Below are 18,775 nucleotides of genomic sequence, written 5' to 3'. Positions count from 1 at the left end.
GTTTGTTTTCACACAAATAGTCTTAACCTCAGGGTCCCAACACAGCCCCTTACACACACACAGAGTTAACCTCACACCCCCAAAACACACACACAACACAGCGTTAACCTCACACCCCCAAAACACCTCCCCCCCCCACACACACACACAGAGTTAACCTCACACCCCCAAAACACACACACAGACACAGCGTTAACCTCACACCCCAACACACTCCCCCACACACACAGACACAGCGTTAACCTCACACTCCCAAAACACAGACACAGACACAGATGGTATTAGCCTCACATTCCCCCCAAACACACACACACACAGATACAGTGGGGGGGGTGGGTGGGGGAGTGTGTGGGGGTACATACCTCTGGTGTACAGGGCTTTGTGGACGTTCCCGGGCCGGTGGGCGATGGCGGAGGCGCTGAACCCCGGGGGCAGCCGCACGTGAACCAGCAGCAACACGGAGGCCGCCTGTGGTTGGGGCCTGAACGGGGACGTGGTGAAGTACAACCGCACTCCTGGGGGTCACAGGGCACTGCGTTAGGCCATAGGTCACACTGTGGGGTCACGGCGAGGGATCAGCGAGGGGTCGGCGAGGGACGGCGAAGGGTCGGCGAGGGGTCGGCGAGGGGTCGGCGAGGGACGGCGAGGGGTCGGCGAGGGGTCAGCGAGGTGGCCGAGGGGTCGGCGAGGGACGGCGAAGGGTCGGCGAGGGGTCGGCGAGGGACGGCGAAGGGTCGGCGAGGTGGCCGAGGGGTCGGCGAGGGACGGCGAAGGGTCGGCGAGGGGTCGTCGAGGGGTCGGCGAGGTGGCCGAGGGGTCGGCGAGGGACGGCGAGGGGTCGGCGAGGTGGCCGAGGGGTCACTGACCGCTGTGGGTGATGGCCAGCAGGTGGCAGTGCACAGACTCCGATCTCTCGATCACTGAGATATGAACAATCGGTTTGAAAACCGAGCGATCGATCGTCCTGAGAGAGAGAGAGAGAGAGAGCGCTCAGCCCGACCCCCCACACCCGGCCCCGGCCCCACAACACCGGCCCCCCCAACCCGGCCCCCCACACCCGGCCCCCCCGGCCCCCCACACCCGGCCCCCACACCCGGCCCCCCCCACACCCGGCCCCCGGCCCCCCACACCCGGCCCCCGGCCCCCCACACCCGGCCCCCCACACCCGGCCCCGGCCCCCCACACCCGGCCCCGGCCTCCAACCCCCGGCCTCCAACCCCCCAGACCCCACTCTCTCTCACACACTATCTCACACTCTCTCTCTCACTCTCTCTCCCACACACACACACACACACTCACATACTCTCTCACGCGCAAACTCACGTGCACTCTCTCTCTCACTCCCTCACACACTCTCTCTCACTCTCTCTCTCACACTCTCTGCCTCTCACTCTCTCTCTCCCTCTCTCATGCTCAGTCTCTCTCACACTCTCGCTCTCTCTCTCTCTAACACACACTCACACTCTCTCCCACACACACACTCTTTCTCACACACTCTCATATACTCTCTTACACACTCTCACACTGTCTCTCTTACACACTCACACACACTCACATACACACTCTCACGCGCACATTCTCACGCGCACCTTCACTCTCTCTCACACTCTCCCTCATACACACACACACTCTGTCTCATTCTCTCTCTCTCTCTCTCTCACACTCGCTCACTCTCTCACACACTCTATCTCTTACACACACTCACACACACTCACATACACTCTCATGCGCACACTCTCATGCACACCCTCACTCTCTCTCACACTCTCCCTCATACACACACACACTCTCACTCTTTCTCTCTCACTCACTCTCTCACACACTCTCTCACTCTCTCTCTCTCTCTCACTCTCTCACTCACTCTCTCTCACTCTCTCTCTCACACACTCTCTCTCACTCTCTCTCTCACACTCTCTCTCACACTCTCTCTCTCACACTGACCTGGCAATGTTGCCGGCAGCAGTGACAATGGACGTGTGTGATAGGGAAGCCACACGGCTCATCCCGTGGCCATCCTGTCCCAGAGAGTAGGCCTGTAACACAGCGAGCGGTCAGCCAGCCCCTCCCCGTCAGACCACCTTCCCCCCAGAGAGAAGGCTTGCAAGAGAGACAATGGTCAGTGTAGTCCAGCCCACCACCCCCCATCCTGCATCACAGCCACCCCCAGACCCCACCTCCCGCCATCACACCCCCCGTCACTTCTCCATTTCACCACCGCCCTCCCTGTCACCCCCACCACCTCGGACAGACCCAGTACCTGTAGGACTCCTCTCTCTGAGCGAGTGTAGAGGATGTTGCGAGAGTTGTCAATGGCAATCTGTACAATGGGGTCTCGTGACAGACACAGAGGGAAGAACGTCACTATACAATGGAGTCTCGAATCATAGAATTACACAGCACAGAAGGAAGACATTTGGCCCATCGTGTCTGCGCTGCTCTTTGAAAACAGCTTCCAAAAGAACCCCACTCCCCCGCTCTCTCCTCATAGCCCTGATCCACCCCACTCCCCTGCTCTCTCCCCATAGCCCTGCAAACTTGTCCTCCCCAAATTGATGGTTTCTCCGGTTCACCCTATCGAATACCCTCATAATTTTGAAAACTTCTAAGTTTCCTCTTAACCCTCTCTGTTCCCCGGAGAATAATCCTCACTTCTCTACCTCTCCTGATCACTGAAGTCCCTCATTCCTGGTACCATTCTGGTCAATCTCCTTCGCTCCCTCTCCAATGCCTTGACATCCTTCCTAAAGTGTGGGGCCCAGAACTGAGCCCAGTCTCTCGCTGAGGCCCCACCAGTGATTTATATAAAGGTTCATCGTGACTTCCTGACTTGTGTATTCTATGCCCTATTTATAAAGCCTCGTGTCCGGATGCTTTATTAACAGCTGTATCTACCTGTCCGGCCACCTTCAAAGAATTACTTATATGAACCCCAGGTCTCTCTCCTCCTTCACCCCCTTCAAGATTGGAAACAACAACAAAATTACATTTATAGAGCACCTTTCACGTGGGAGGACGTCCCAAAGCGCTGAACAGTCGGGTGTCGGAAAGGGGCTATCATTCATTTCTGCGATCCGAACACTCCCCATTCCGCAGTGTCGGGGAAACAGTACATGTGACCGAGCGCTCCAGCAGCCCCCACACCCCCACCCCCGGGCACTCACCATCCTCAGAGAAGGTGAACTGTAGCACTGAGGGCACGAGGAAGGACAGGGAGCTTTTGGAGTGATTGATTTTCCTGCATCGCTGACTGAACCAGCCAGCCTCCGCCTACAACCACATCAACAGGTCATGCACACACACAGGTCATGCACACACACGGGTCATGCACACACACGGGTCATACACACACACGGGTCATACACACACACGGGTCATACACACACACGGGTCATACACACACACGGGTCATACACACACACGGGTCATACACACACACGGGTCATACACACACACGGGTCATACACACACACGGGTCATACACACACACGGGTCATACACACACACGGGTCATACACACACACGGCACACGGGTCATACACACACACGGGTCATACACACACACGGGTCATACACACACACGGGTCATACACACACACGGGTCATACAGACACACGGGTCATACACACACACGGGTCATAGACACACGGGTCATACGCACACACGGGTCATATGCACACACGGGTTATACACACACACGGGTCATACAAAAACATGGGTCATACACACACACGGGTCATACACACACACAGGTCATAAACACACACGGGTCATACACACACACAGGTCATACGCACACACACACAGGTCATACACACACACACACAGGTCACACACACACACACACACACAGGTCATACACACACACAGACGTCACACACACACACACAGGACATGCATACACACACAGACAGACCACATCGGTTGTTTCTCTGACTGGAGGGAAGTGTGCAGTGGTGTCCCCCGGGGGTCAGTATTGGGATCACTGCTGTTTTTGATCTATATAAATGACTTGGGCTTGGGTATAGGGAGTGCAAGAATATATGATTCTTTGATTCTATGTCATATACATACACACATACTCAGTGACACACACACACAGGGCATATACACACACATGACACACACACACACACATAGGACACACACACATTCACATACAGACACACACAGCGAGAGACACACACACAGCATTCACAAACACATACACACAGGGCGAGACACAGAGAGAGAGAGAGAGAGAAAGGGAGAGAAAAACACACACACACACACAGGGGGCAAGTACATACAGCCACCTGAAAGGTATTTCCTGAAAGGCTGGTGGAAGCCGATTCAATGACAAATTTTAAGAGAAAAGTAGATAATTATTTGGGGAGGACAAGTTTGCAGTGCTATGGGTAGAGAGTGGGGGAGTGGGGTTGATTCGGGTTATGGGGAGAGAGAGGGGGGGAATGGGTTGATCAGGGCTATGGGGAGAGCGCGGGGAGTGGGGTTGATCAGGGCTTTGGGGAGAGCGCGGGGGAGTGGGGTTGATCAGGGCTTTGGGGAGAGCGCGGGGGAGTGGGGTTGATCTGGAGTCGGCACAACTATGATTCTACATACACACAAACAAACAAGGACACATACACACACACAGACACACATGAACACATGCACACAGACACAGATGCACAGAAACACAAAGGGATATATACACACAGACAGACAGGGACACAAGCACACAGGGACACACAGAGACACACATAGAGACACACAGGGCCACAAGGACACATATACACATTGACACAGGCACACAGACACACACAGCCACACAGGGACAGGGACAGTGACACAGGGACACAGACAGGGACATAGGGACACAGGGACACAGGGACATAGGGACACAGGGACACAGAGGGACAGGGACACAGACACACAGGCACAGAGGGACACAGGCACACCGGCACACAAGGACACAGGCACACAGGGACACAAGCACACAGGGACACAAGGAAACATACACACAGAGAGACATACACAGAGGGACACAGAGACGCAGACACACCAGGACACAGATACAGGGACACACATGGACGAAGGCACACAGGGGAACACACAGACACTCGCGGGAACCCATAGACACACATAGGAGCAAACAGACACACGGGAACAACATAATTGGCATTCATACAGGGCTTTTCATGTCGGGAGAACTTCCGAAAGTGCACAACATGGGAACATAGAAACATAATAATAATAATCTTTCGATATAGTGCTTTAGCACATCCTCGAGACGTCTCAAAGCGTTTCACAGAACATACTGCAAAGTGAATTGACTGCATATTTGTGCACAGCAGTGAGTGTCCCACAAACAGGCAGAGATTGCGTGACCACATTATTAATATACTTTGGAAGGAATTATCACCCCCAGAAAAGTGATCTGCCAATCAACTACTTACTGCTGGTAAACACAGGCATGTGGAGTGCAGAAACTTGCCCAACGTTTTGCGCTGCCCAGGAATCAAACCCAGGTCTCTAACCACTGAGCTACACACGCGCACACACACAGTATGCACACACACCGTACACACACCGTACACACACACACACACACTGTACACACACACACCATACACATACACACACACACACACCATACACACACACACCATACACGTACCGTACAGACATGCCATAACGCACGTTACACAAACGCACCGTACAAACACCGTACACACATACACTGTACACACACACTGTACACATACACACCGTATACACACACACACACCGTACACACACACCGTACTCACACACACTGTACTCACACACACATCGTACACACATACACCATACACACACACCATACATACACCGTACCTACACACACCATACACGCACCGTACACACACACACCATATATACACACATCGTACACACACAGTACACACACATACATACACACACTGTATACACACACACCGTACACCCACACACACCGTACACACACACACCGTATATACACAACAACAACAACAACAACAAGATTCCATTTATAGAGCGCCTTTCACGTCAGGAGGACGTCCCAAGGCGCTGCATACACATCATACACACACACATCGTATATACACACACACACATCATATATACACACACACCATACACACACCGTACACATACACACGCAGTGGTGTAATGTCAGATGGCGGTTACCTGGTAAGCAATCTCATACAAGCAGCCATCTTTACCAGCCAGGAAGATGCGTCCGGTGTCAGTGGCAGTGACAGCCAGCAGGTACGTGTTGTCAGTGGGAATGGAGTAAAGTGGGTCAGGCAGTAACTGCATCCCTCCACTGTGGCTGTCGTTCAGTGTGCCCACTCCTAGCAGCAAACCGCAACACAATGCACAGTCACTACACAGCAACGCTTCACATAGCTCAGGGCACTGCATCTCACTCCCAGTCAGACCCCAATCACTACAACGCAGTTGTGTGTGTGTGTGTATGCTGTGTATGTGCGCATGGGTGTACGTGTGTGTGTCTACAGTGTTTGTGTGTGCATGTTGTGTGTGTGTGTGTGTGTATATGGTGTGTGCGTGTATATACCGTGTGTGTGCGTGCAGTGTGTGTGCAGTGTGTACAATGTGTTTGTGTGTACGGTGTGTATGTGTACGGTGTGTTTGTGGGTACAGTGTGTGTGTGTACAGTGTGCGTTGTACAGTGTGTGTGTGTACGGCGTGTGTGTTCAGTGTGTGTGTGTTCAGTGTGTGTGTGTACGGTGTGTTTGTGTGTACGGTGTGTGTACTATGTGTGTGTGGACCGTGTGTGTGTACGGCGTGTGTGCGCATGTATGGTGCGTGTGTGTGTACGACGTGCATGTGTGTGTGTACAATGGGTATGGAGTGTGTACAACTCCAGGACCACTGGCGTCCTGACCGACTGCCTGTCCCACATCAAGTCCTGGATGAGGGACAACTTTCTCCAACTCAACGTCAGCAAGACCGAGGCCCTCCTGATTGGCTCGTGCCAACGCCTCCTCACCTCGGGCGCTGGCAGCATCTGCCTCCATGGCTGCACACTCAACCTCACTAAGCCAGTCAGGAACCTGGGGGTCTTGTTTGACCCTGAACTGTCCTTTCTCCCCCACATCCGCGCCATGACCAGCACTGCCCACCACCACCTCCGCAACGCTGCCAGACTCCGCCACTGCCTCACCCCTCAGGCCCCCAAACCCTCACCATCGCATTCGTCACCTCAAGGCTCGATTACAGGAACTCCCTTCTCATCGGCTTCCCATCACCCCCACCCTCGCCCGACCCCATCACCCCCACCCTCGCTCGACCCCATTACCCCCACTCTCGCCCGACCCCATCGCCCCCGCCCCGCCGACCCATCGCCCCCGCCCGACCCCATCGCCCCGCCCGACCCCATCGCCCCACGCCCGACCCCATCGCCCCCGCCCGACCCATCGCCCCGCCCGACCCATCGCCCCCGCCCGACCCCATCGCCCCCGCCCGACCCCATCGCCCCCCCCGACCCCATCGCCCCCCCCGACCCATCGCCCCCCCGACCCCATCGCCCCGCCCGACCCCATCGCCCCCGCCCGACCCCATCACCCAACCCTCGCCCGACCCCATCACGCCCATCCTCCCCTGACCCCATCACCCTCACCCGACCCCATCACCCCCACCCTCGCCTGACCTCATCACTCCCACCCTCACCAAACCCCATCACCCCACCCTCGCCTAACCCCATCAGCCCCACCCTCACCAAACCCCATCAGCCCCACCCTTGCCCGACCCCATCAACCTCATTCTCCCCCGACCCCATCACCCCCACTCTCACCCGACCCCATCAACCCCACCCTCGGCCGACTCCACTGGCTCCCAATCCCCCAGAGAATCGAGTTCAAGATCCTCGTTTTTACCTTTAAGGCCTTCCATGGCCTTACCCCCTCCTACCTCTCTGACCTGCTGACTCCCTACCAACCTGCCCGCTCCCTCCGTTCATCAAGCTCCGGCTGCTCCATGTCTCCCGCCCAACCCGCCCTGCCATTGGTGGCCGGGCTTTCAGCCTCTCTACCCCCACACTCTGGAACTCCATTCCACGGTGCCTTCCCCTCGCTTCCTCCCTTGCCTCCTTCAAGGCAGGTCTCAAGACCCTTCTCTTCGATCGTGCCTTTGGTCTCCCTCCCACCCCTCTGCCTTCCCCCACCCCTCCCCCCTCCCCCAGTCTCGGGGCACAACACCTGACTGTTCAGCGCTTTGGGACTAACGTGAAAGGCGCGCTATAGATGCATTTTGTTTGGTGGTGGTGTTGTTGTACGGTGTGTGTATACAGGGTGTGTATAGGGGGTGTGTGTGTACGGTGTGTGTGCGCACACGATGTGGGCGCGTGAACGGTGTGCACGCGAGCGATTTGTGTCCAAACGGTGTGTGTGCATACGGTGTTTGTGTGTATAAGGTGTGTGTGTATACGGTGTGTGAGTATACGGTGTGTGTATACAGTGTATATGGTGTGTGTATATGTGGTGTGTGTGTATACGGTGTGTTTAGGAGGTGTGTGTATACGGTCCGTGTGTATACGGTGTGTGTATACACGGTGTGTGTGTATACGGCGTGTGTGCATACGGTGTGTGTGTGTGTGTGTATGGTGTGTATGTGTGTGTATGTGTACCTGTGGGAGAGGGAGGGAAGCTGACCCCCAGTATAACGATGTCCACTGGAGTGGTGAGGACCAGCAGGAAGCGAATATGAGGCTGGAAGATGTCTAGAATTACAAGATTAATCAGCAGTTTGGGATCATGAGGGCGGAGCTGGGAATGGGGATGGGATTGGATTGTGGTTGGGGATAGGATTGGGTTGTGGTTGGGGATGGGGCTGAGTTGGGATTGGGGATGGGATTGGGTTGGAGCTGGGGACGGGGTTGGGGTGGGGTTGGGGTTGGGATTGGGTTGGGGTTGGGGTTGGGATTGCGTTGGGGATGGGATTGGGGTTGGCAATGGGATTGGGTTGGGGTTGGGGATGGGTATGGGATTGGGTTGTGGTTGGGGATGGGATTGGGTTGTGATGGGATGGGATTGGGTTGGGGATGGGATTGGGTTGGAGTTGGGGACGGGGTTGGGGATGAGTTGGGGATGGGATTGGGTTGGGGTTGGGATGGGATTGGGTTGAGGTTGGGGATGAAATTGGGTTGGGGTTGGGGATGGGATTGGGTTGGGGATGGGATGGGATTGGGGATGGGATTGGGGTTGGAGATGGGATTGGGTTGGGGATGGGGATGGGATTGGGGACAGGTTGGGGTTGAGGATGGGATTGGGTTGGGGTTGGGATTGGATTGGGTTGGGGTAGGGATGGGATTGGGATTGGGATTGGGGATGGGATTGGGTTGGGTTTGGGGATGAGATTGGGTTGGGGTTGGGATGGGATTGGGGTTGGGGATGGGATTGGGTTGGGGTTGGGTTTGGAGATGGGTTGGGGTTGGGATTGGGTTGAGGATGGGATTGGGGTTGGGGATGGGATGGGGTTGGGGATGGGAATGGGATTGGATTGGGTTGGGGTAGGAATGGGATTGGGGTTGGGGATGGGATTGGGTTGAGGATGGGATTGAGATTGGGTTGGGGATGGGATTGGGGATGGGATTGGGTTGAGGATGGGATTGGGTTGGGGTTGGGGATGGGATGGGGTTGGGGATGGGAATGGGATTGGATTGGGTTGGGGTAGGAATGGGATTGGGGTTGGGGATGGGATTGGTTTGGGTTTGGGGATGGGTTTGGGGTTTGGGTTGTGGTTGGGGCTGGGGATGCGATTGGGTTGGGGATGGGATTAGATTTGGGTTGGGAATGAGATTGGGTTGGGGTTGGGATTGGGTTGGGGATGGGATTGGGGTTGGGGATGGGATTGGGTTGGGGATGGGATTGGGGTTGGGGATGGGATTGGGGATAGGATTGGGTTGGGGTTGGGACTGGGTTGGGGATGGGATTGGGGTTGGGGATGGGATTGGGGTTGGGGATGGGATTGGGTTGGGGATGGGATTGGGGTTGGGGATGGGATGGGGTTGGGGTTGAGGATGGGATTGGGTTGGGGATGGGATTGGGTTGGCGTTGGGGATGGGGTTGGGGATGGGTTTGGGGATGGGATTGGGTTGGGGATGGGGTTGGGTTGGGATTGCGTTGGGGATGGGATTGGGGTTGGCGATGGGATTGGGTTGGGTTGGGGATGGGTATGGGATTGGGTTGTGGTTGGGGATGGGATTGGGTTGTGGTTGGGATGGGATTGGGTTGGGGATGGGATTGGGTTGGAGTTGGGGACGGGGTTGGGGATGGGTTGGGGATGGGATTGGGTTGGGGTTGGGGATGGGATTGGGTTGAGGTTGGGGATGAAATTGGGTTGGGGTTGGGGATGGGATTGGGTTGGGGATGGGATTGGGTTGGGGATGGATTGGGTTGGGGATGGGATTGGGTTGGGGTAGGGATGGGATTGGGGTTGGGGATGGGATTGGGTTGGGTTTGGGGATGGGTTTGGGGTTGTGGTTGGGGCTGGGGATGCGATTGGGTTGGGGATGGGATTAGGTTTGGGTTGGGGATGGGATTGGGTTGGGGTTGGGATGGGATTGGGTTGGGGCTGGGGATGGGATTGGGTTGGGTTTGGAGATGGGTTGGGGTTGGGGATGGGATTGGTTTGGGGTTGGGGATGGGATTGGGTTGGGGTTGGGGATGGGATTGGGTTGGGGATGGGATTGGATTGGCGTTGGGGATGGGGTTGGGGATGGGTTTGGGTTGGGGATGGGATTGAGATTGGGTTGGGGATGGGATTGGGGTTGGGGATGGGGATGGGATGGGGTTGGGGATGGGAATGGGATTGGATTGGGTTGGGGTAGGAATGGGATTGGGGTTGGGGATGGGATTGGGTTGAGGATGGGATTGAGATTGGGTTGGGGATGGGGTTGGGGATGGGATTGGGTTGAGGATGGGATTGGGTTGGGGTTGGGGATGGGATGGGGTTGGGGATGGGAATGGGATTGGATTGGGTTGGGGTAGGAATGGGATTGGGGTTGGGGATGGGATTGGGTTGGGTTTGGGGATGGGTTTGGGGTTCGGGTTGTGGTTGGGGCTGGGGATGCGATTGGGTTGGGGATGGGATTAGGTTTGGGTTGGGAATGAGATTGGGTTGGGGTTGGGACGGGATTGGGTTGGGGATGGGATTGGGTTGGGGTTGGGGTTGGGATTGGTTTGGGGTTGGGGATGGGATTGGGTTTGGGGATGGGATTGGGTTGGGGATGGGATTGGATTGGCGTTGGGGATGGGGTTGGGTTTGGGATGGGGTTGGGGATGGGATTGGGGATAGGATTGGGTTGGGGTTGGGATTGGGTTGGGGATGGGATTGGGATTGGGTTGGGGATGGGATTGGGGTTGGGGATGGGGATGGGATTGGTTTGGGGATGGGATTGGGTTGGGGTTGGGGATGGGGATGGGATTGGTTTGGGGATGGGATTGGGTTGGGGTTGGGGATGGGATTGGGTTGGGGATGGGATTGGATTGGCGTTGGGGATGGGGTTGGGGATGGGTTTGGGTTGGGATTGGGGATAGGACTGATTTGGGGTTGGGGATGGGATTGGGTTGAGGATGAGATTGAGATTGGGTTGGGGATGGGATTGGGGATGGGATTGGGTTGAGGATGGGATTGGGTTGGGGTTGGGGTTGGGGATGGGATGGGGTTGGGGTTGGGAATGGGATTGGGTTGGGGTAGGAATGGGAATGGGGTTGGGGATGGGATTGGGTTGGGTTTGGGGATGGGTTTGGGGTTCGGGTTGTGGTTGGGGCTGGGGATGCGATTGGGTTGGGGATGGGATTAGGTTTGGGTTGGGAATGAGATTGGGTTGGGGTTGGGATGGGATTGGGTTGGGGTTGGGTTGGTGTTGGGTTTGGAGATGGGTTGGGGTTGGGATTGGTTTGGGGTTGGGGATGGGATTGGGTTGGGTTTGGGGATGGGATTGGGTTGGGGATGGGATTGGATTGGATTGGCGTTGGGGATGGGGTTGGGTTTGGGTTGGGGATGGGGTTGGGGATGGGATTGGGGATAGGATTGGGTTGGGGTTGGGATTGGGTTGGGGATGGGATTGGGGTTGGGGATGGGATTGGGTTGGGGATGGGATTGGGGTTGGGGATGGGATGGGGTTGGGGATTGGATTGGGTTGGGGATGGGGTTGGCGTTGGGGATGGGTTTGGGGATGGGATTGGGTTGGGATTGGGGATGGGTATGGGATTGGGTTGTGGTTGGGGATGGGATTGGGTTGTGGTTGGGATGGGATTGGGTTGGGGATGGGATTGGGTTGGGGATCGGATTGGGTTGGAGTTGGGGACGGGGTTGGGGATGGGTTGGGGATGGGATTGGGTTGGGGTTGGGATTGGGGTTGGAGATGGGATTGGGTTGGGGTTGGGGATGGGATTGGGGTTGGGGACAGGTTGGGGTTGGGGATGGGATTGGGTTGGGGTTGGGGATGGGATTGGGTTGGGGTTGGGAATGGGTTGGGGATGGGATTGGGTTGGGTTGGGGATGGGATTGGGGTTGGGGATGGGATGGGGTTGGGGATGGGATTGGGTTGGGGATGGGGTTGGCGTTGGGAATGGGTTTGGGGATGGGATTGGGTTGGGATTGGGGATGGGTATGGGATTGGGTTGTGGTTGGGGATGGGATTGGGTTGTGGTTGGGATGGGATTGGGTTGGGGATGGGATTGGGTTGGGGATGGGATTGGGTTGGAGTTGGGGACGGGTTGGGATGGGTTGGGGATGGGATTGGGTTGGGGTTGGGATTGGGGTTGGAGATGGGATTGGGTTGGGGTTGGGGATGGGATTGGGGTTGGGGACAGGTTGGGGTTGGGGATGGGATTGGGTTGGGGTTGGGGATGGGATTGGGTTGGGGTTGGGAATGGGTTGGGGATGGGATTGGGTTGGGTTGGGGATGGGATTGGGTTGGGGTAGGGATGGGATTGGGGTTGGGGATGGGTTTGGGGTTGAGGTTGTGGTTGGGGCTGGGGATGCGATTGGGTTGGGGATGGGATTAGGTTTGGGTTGGGGATGGGATTGGGATTGGGTTGGGGTTGGGATGGGATTGGGTTGGGGTTGGGGATGGGATTGGGTTGGGGTTGGGTTTGGAGATGGGTTGGGGTTGGGGATGGGATTGGTTCGGGGTTGGGATTGGGTTGGGGTTGGGGATGGAATTGGGTTGGGGATGGGATTGGCGTTGGGGATGGGGTTGGGGATGGGTTTGGGTTGGGGATGGGGTTGGGGATGGGATTGGGGATAGGACTGATTTGGGGTTGGGGATGGGATTGGGTTGAGGATGGGATTGAGATTGGGTTGGGGATGGGATTGGGGTTGGGGATGGGATTGGGTTGAGGATGGGATTGGGGTTGGGGATGGGATTGGGTTGGGGATGGGATTGGGTTGGGGATGGGATTGGGGTTGGGGATGGGATGGGGTTGGGGTTGGGGATGGGATTGGGTTGGGGATGGGATTGGGTTGGGGATGGGATTGGGTTGGCATTGGGGATGGGTTTGGGGATGGGATTGGGGATGGGATTGGGTTGGGGTTGGGGATGGGATTGGGGTTGGGGATGGGATGGTGTTGGGGATGGGATTGGGTTGGGGTTGGGGTTGGCGATGGGATTGTGTTGGGTTTGGGGATGGGATTGGGTTGTGGTTGGGGATGGGATTGGGTTGGGGTTGGGGATGGGGTTGGGGATGGGATCGGGTTAGGGTTGGGGATGGGGATGGGATTGGGGTTGGGGATAGGATTAGCTTGGGGTAGGGGATGGGATTGGGTTGGGGATGGGGTTGTCGTTGGGGATGCGATTGGGTTGGAGTTGGGGATGGGATTGGGTTGGGGATGGGATTGGGATTGGGGACGGGATTGGGGATGGGATGGGGTTGGGATGGAATTGGGGTTGGGATGGGATTGGGGTTGGGATGGGATTGGGGATGGGATTGAGGTTGGGGATGGGATTGGGTTGGGGTTGGGATTGGGGATGGAATTGGGTTGGGATGGGGTTGGGGATGGGATTGGGGTTGGGGATGGGATTGGGGATGGGATTGGGGTTGGGGATGGGATTGGGGTTGGGGATGGGGTTGGGTATGGGATTGGGTATGGGATTGGGTTGTGGTTGGGGATGGGATTGGGTTGTGGTTTGGGATGGGATTGGGTTGGGATTGGGGATGGGATTGGGGTTGGGGATGGGATTGGGTGGGAGATGGGGTTCGGGATGGGGTTGTGGTTGGGGATGGGATTGGGTTGGAGTTGGGGACGGGGTTGGGGATGGGATTGGGGTTGGGGATGGGATTGGGTTGGGGATGGGGTTGGGGATGGGATTGCGTTGGGGATGGGGTTGGGGATGGGGTTGGGTTGGGGATGGGATTGGGTTGGGGTGGGGTTGGGGGATGGGTTTGGGTTGGGGATGGGATTGGGTTGGGATTGGGGATGGATGGGGTTGGGGATGGAATTGGGGTTGGGGATGGGATTGCATTGGGGATGGGGTTGGGGATGGGGTTGGGTTGGGGATGGGATTGGGTTGGGGATGGGGTTGGGGGATGGGTTTGGGTTGGGGATGGGATTGGGTTGGGGATGGGTTTGGGGTTGGGGATGGGATTGCGTTGGGGATGGGGTTGGGGATGGGGTTGGGTTGGGGATGGGATTGGGTTGGGGATGGGGTTGGGGGATGGGTTTGGGTTGGGGATGGGATTGGGTTGGGATTGGGGATGGGATTGGGTGGTTTGGGGATGGGGTTGGGGATGGGGATGGGATTGGGGTTGGGGATGGGGTTGGGTTGGGGATGGGTTTGGGGTTGGGGTTGGGTTTGGGTTGGGGATGGGGTTGGGGATGGGGTTGGGTTGGGGATGGGATTGGGTTGGGGATGGGGTTGGGGGATGGGTTTGGGTTGGGGATGGGATTGGGTTGGGATTGGGGATGGGATTGGGGATGGGATTGGGGATGGGATGGGGATGGGGATGGAATTGGGGTTGGGATGGGATTGGGGTTGGGATGGGATTGGGGATGGGATTGAGGTTGGGGTTGGGATTGGGGATGGAATTGGGTTGGGGATGGGGTTGGGGTTGGGGATGGGATTGGGGTTGGGGATGGGATTGGGGTTGGGGTTGGGATTGGGGTTGGGGTTGGGTATGGGATTGGGTATGGGATTGGGTTGTGGTTGGGGATGGGATTGGGTTGTGGTTTGGGATGGGATTGGGTTGGGATTGGGGATGGGATTGGGGTTGGGGATGGGATTGGGTGGGAGATGGGGTTGGGGATGGGGTTGTGGTTGGGGATGGGATTGGGTTGGAGTTGGGGACGGGGTTGGGGATGGGATTGGGGTTGGGGATGGGATTGGGTTGGGGATGGGATTGGGTTGGGGATGGGATTGGGTTGGGATTGGGTTGGGTTTGGGGATGGGGTTGGGGTTGGGGATGGGGTTGGGATTGTGTTGGGGATGGGGTTGGGGATGGGGTTGGGGTTGGGGTTGGGGATGGGATTGCGTTGGGGATGGGGTTGGGGATGGGGTTGGGTTGGGGATGGGATTGGGTTGGGGATGGGTTGGGGGATGGGTTTGGGTTGGGGATGGGATTGGGTTGGGATTGGGGATGGGATTGGGGATGGGTTTGGATTGGGGCGGTGGGGGCGTCATGGTGGGGGCGGGCGGTGGGGCGGGGTGGTGTGGGCGGTGCTGTGGGGGCGGGGCAGGGCAGTTGGGGCGGGATGGTGGGGGCGGGGCGGTGGGGACGGGGCGTTGGGGACGGGGCGGTGGGGACGGGGCGGTGGGGGCGGGGCAGGGCAGTCGGGGCGGGGCGGTGGGTCGCAATGGGGGGCGGGACTGTGGGGGCGGGGCAGGGCAGTCGGGGCGGGGCAGTGGGGGCGGGATGGTGGGGGGGCGGGGCTTACCAGGCTTGGGTCTGACCAGTCCTACGGCCAGAATCGTTTCACTCAGTCCATCGAAATACGCCAAATCCCCCCTGTAAACACAGACCGTCACACAGACCATCACACGCACCGTCACACACACACCGTCACACACGCACCGTCACACACGCACCGTCACACACGCACCGTCACACACGCACCGTCACACACACACCACGTCACACACACCGTCACACACACCGTCACACACACCGTCACACACACCGCGTCACACACACCGCGTCACACACACCGTCACACACACCGTCACACACACACCGTGTCACACACACCATGTCACACACACACCGCGTCACACACACACACACCGCGTCACACACACCGTTACACACACCGCATCACACAAAAACACACCGTCACACACACCGCGTCACACACACACCGTCACACCATCGTCACACACACCATCACACACACCACACAAACACCGGGTCACACACACCGTCACACGCACCGCATCACACACACAGCGTCACACACACCGCGTCACACACACACCGCGTCACACACACACAGTGTCACACACACCGCGTCACACACACCGCGTCACACACACCGCGTCACACACACCGCGTCACACACACCGCGTCACACACACCGCGTCACACACACCGCGTCACACACACCGTCACACATACCGCGTCACACACACCGTCACACACACCGTGTCACACACACCATGTCACACACACACCGCGTCACACACACACCGCGTCACACACACCGTCACACACACCGCGTCACACACACTGTCACACACACACCGCATCACATACACAGCGTCACACATACCGCGTCACACACACCGTGTCACACACACCGCATCACACACAGTCACACACACACACCGCGTCACACAGTGTCACACAGACCGCGTCACACACACCACATCACACACACCGCGGTCACACACACACCGTCACACACATCACATCACACACACCATGTCACACACATAGTCACACACACACCGCGTCACACACACACACCGCGTCACACACACACACCGCGTCACATACACACCGTCACACGCCATCACACACACCGCATCACCCACAGCGTCACACACACCATCACACACACACCGCGTCACACACACACCTTCACACGCACTGTCACACATACCGCGTCACACACACACCGTCACACACACACTGTCACACACACACACCGTCACACACACCGCGTCACACACACCGCGTCACACACACACTGCGTCAGATTATTATTAGGCTCTGTGTGGAGTAAGGAAACTTGCCCGAGGTTTGGCCCTGACTGACCCCCTGGGGATTGAACTCAGGTCTCTCACTTGCAGAGCGAGTGCTCTAACCACTGAGCTACAGGACTCCACTGAGCTACAGGACTCCACTGAGCTACAGGACTCCACAAGAATCTGCAGTGTGTTGCATTCAGTAAAGTGAATTGACTACTTTGCCAAGTGAAAGGCGCTTTAATAATAATAATAATAATAATAATCCTTGCATTTGATATAGCGCTTTTCACGTCGGGAGGACGTCCCAAAGCGCTTCACAGAACACACTGTAAAGTGAATTGACTGTATATTTGTGGGCGAACGCGGCGGCCAATTGCGCACAGCAGTGTCCCACAAACAGTCGTAGATTGAAAATGACCAATTTATTATTGTTTGGTTTTGGAGGGATTATTATTAGGCTCTGTGTGGAGTAAGGAAACTTGCCCGAGGTTTCGCGCTGCCGGGGATTGCACTCAGGTCTCTCACTTGCAAAGCGAGTGCTCTAACCACTGAGCTACAGGACTCCATAAATGTAATCACACATGTAGAAATGTAATCTTGTTGTTGTTGTGGGCGAAAAAGTCTACTCACCCGTCTTCATAATTCCACATGAAGATGTCACTATCGATGGTCAGCCAGGCCTTCCCAACCTCTGGGAACACTCCCATCATACAGTTACACTGCATATCTGGGCAACTCAGCTCAGGAACATGCACCCCACACACTGCCTGCCCCTCCCTCCCCACCTTCCTCCCTCCCTTCCAGACCTCCTTGCCCCCCAGCCCCTCACTGTACCTCACTGCCCCCCAGCCCCTCACTGCCTCACTGCCCCCCAGCCCCTCACTGCCTCACTCTACCCCAGTGTCTCTCACCCACACCTATCTCATCCCATGGACCCCAACTGAACCCTCCTCGACTCTCCCTCCCCACTTTGACCCCATCTCCCCACCCTAACACCCCTGACCCCACCCGTCCCGCCCGGTTAAACCCGCTAACACAGGGACAGTTATGAGGTGAGGATACGGCTGAATTGCTCCACCAGCTCAGGGGGGAGAGGGACCCTGCGAATGTTGCTGATCTCCGGAAGGTTAGGCAAAGCCACCAACCCTGGGCCTTGCAATGGGTAATCCATGTCCACCATCCCCGAAAGTGATGGGCTGTCTGTGAAACATCAAACACAAGACACTGCAACATCAGCACACCCTCCACACTGTGCGTCCACACTCCCAGGTCAGGGTTAGAGACACAGTAAAGCTGGTGTGAGACGGGGTGAGAGAAGTGGAGAGCGGAGGTGAGACGGGGGGGTGAGAGAGAGAGGGGAGGGTGGGAGAGAGAGGGGGGGTGGGAGAGAGGGGGGGTGGGAGAGAGGGGGGGTGGAACATAAGAACATAAGAATTAGGAGCAGGAGTCGGCCATTCGGCCCTTCGTGCCTGTGCTCCGCCATTCATTAAGATCATGGCTGATCTTCTCACCTAACTGCCCTCTCCCCATATCCCCTAATCCCTCTATTTTTCAAGAATCTATCAGTCTCAGCCTTGAAGATGTTCAAGGACTGATATCTACAGCCTTCGGGGGAGTGAA

General features: G+C 56.9%; 1 protein-coding gene across 1 annotated transcript; it reads right to left on the bottom strand.

The window, feature by feature from the left end:
- Positions 1 to 362: 362 nt before the first annotated feature.
- On the bottom strand, positions 363 to 18,442 carry nup155 (nucleoporin 155; the record flags this gene model as incomplete). The annotated part of the gene is made up of 10 exons (XM_042346615.1): positions 18,218 to 18,442; positions 17,786 to 17,882; positions 15,904 to 15,974; positions 8,651 to 8,743; positions 6,190 to 6,356; positions 3,162 to 3,267; positions 2,258 to 2,331; positions 1,942 to 2,033; positions 867 to 964; positions 363 to 515 (listed from the first exon to the last, which is right to left on the bottom strand). Coding segments are annotated over exons 1-10 (1,069 nt in total), but the record flags the coding sequence as incomplete, so codon positions are not given.
- Between the last annotated feature and the right edge of the window lie 333 nt (positions 18,443 to 18,775).

The sequence above is a fragment of the Callorhinchus milii genome, unplaced genomic scaffold, assembly GCF_018977255.1.
Source record: "Callorhinchus milii isolate IMCB2004 unplaced genomic scaffold, IMCB_Cmil_1.0 Scaffold1146, whole genome shotgun sequence".
Taxonomy (NCBI): domain Eukaryota; kingdom Metazoa; phylum Chordata; class Chondrichthyes; order Chimaeriformes; family Callorhinchidae; genus Callorhinchus; species Callorhinchus milii.
The sequence above is the reverse complement of the archived record's forward strand: the minus strand, read 5'-3'. Positions and strand labels throughout refer to the sequence as shown.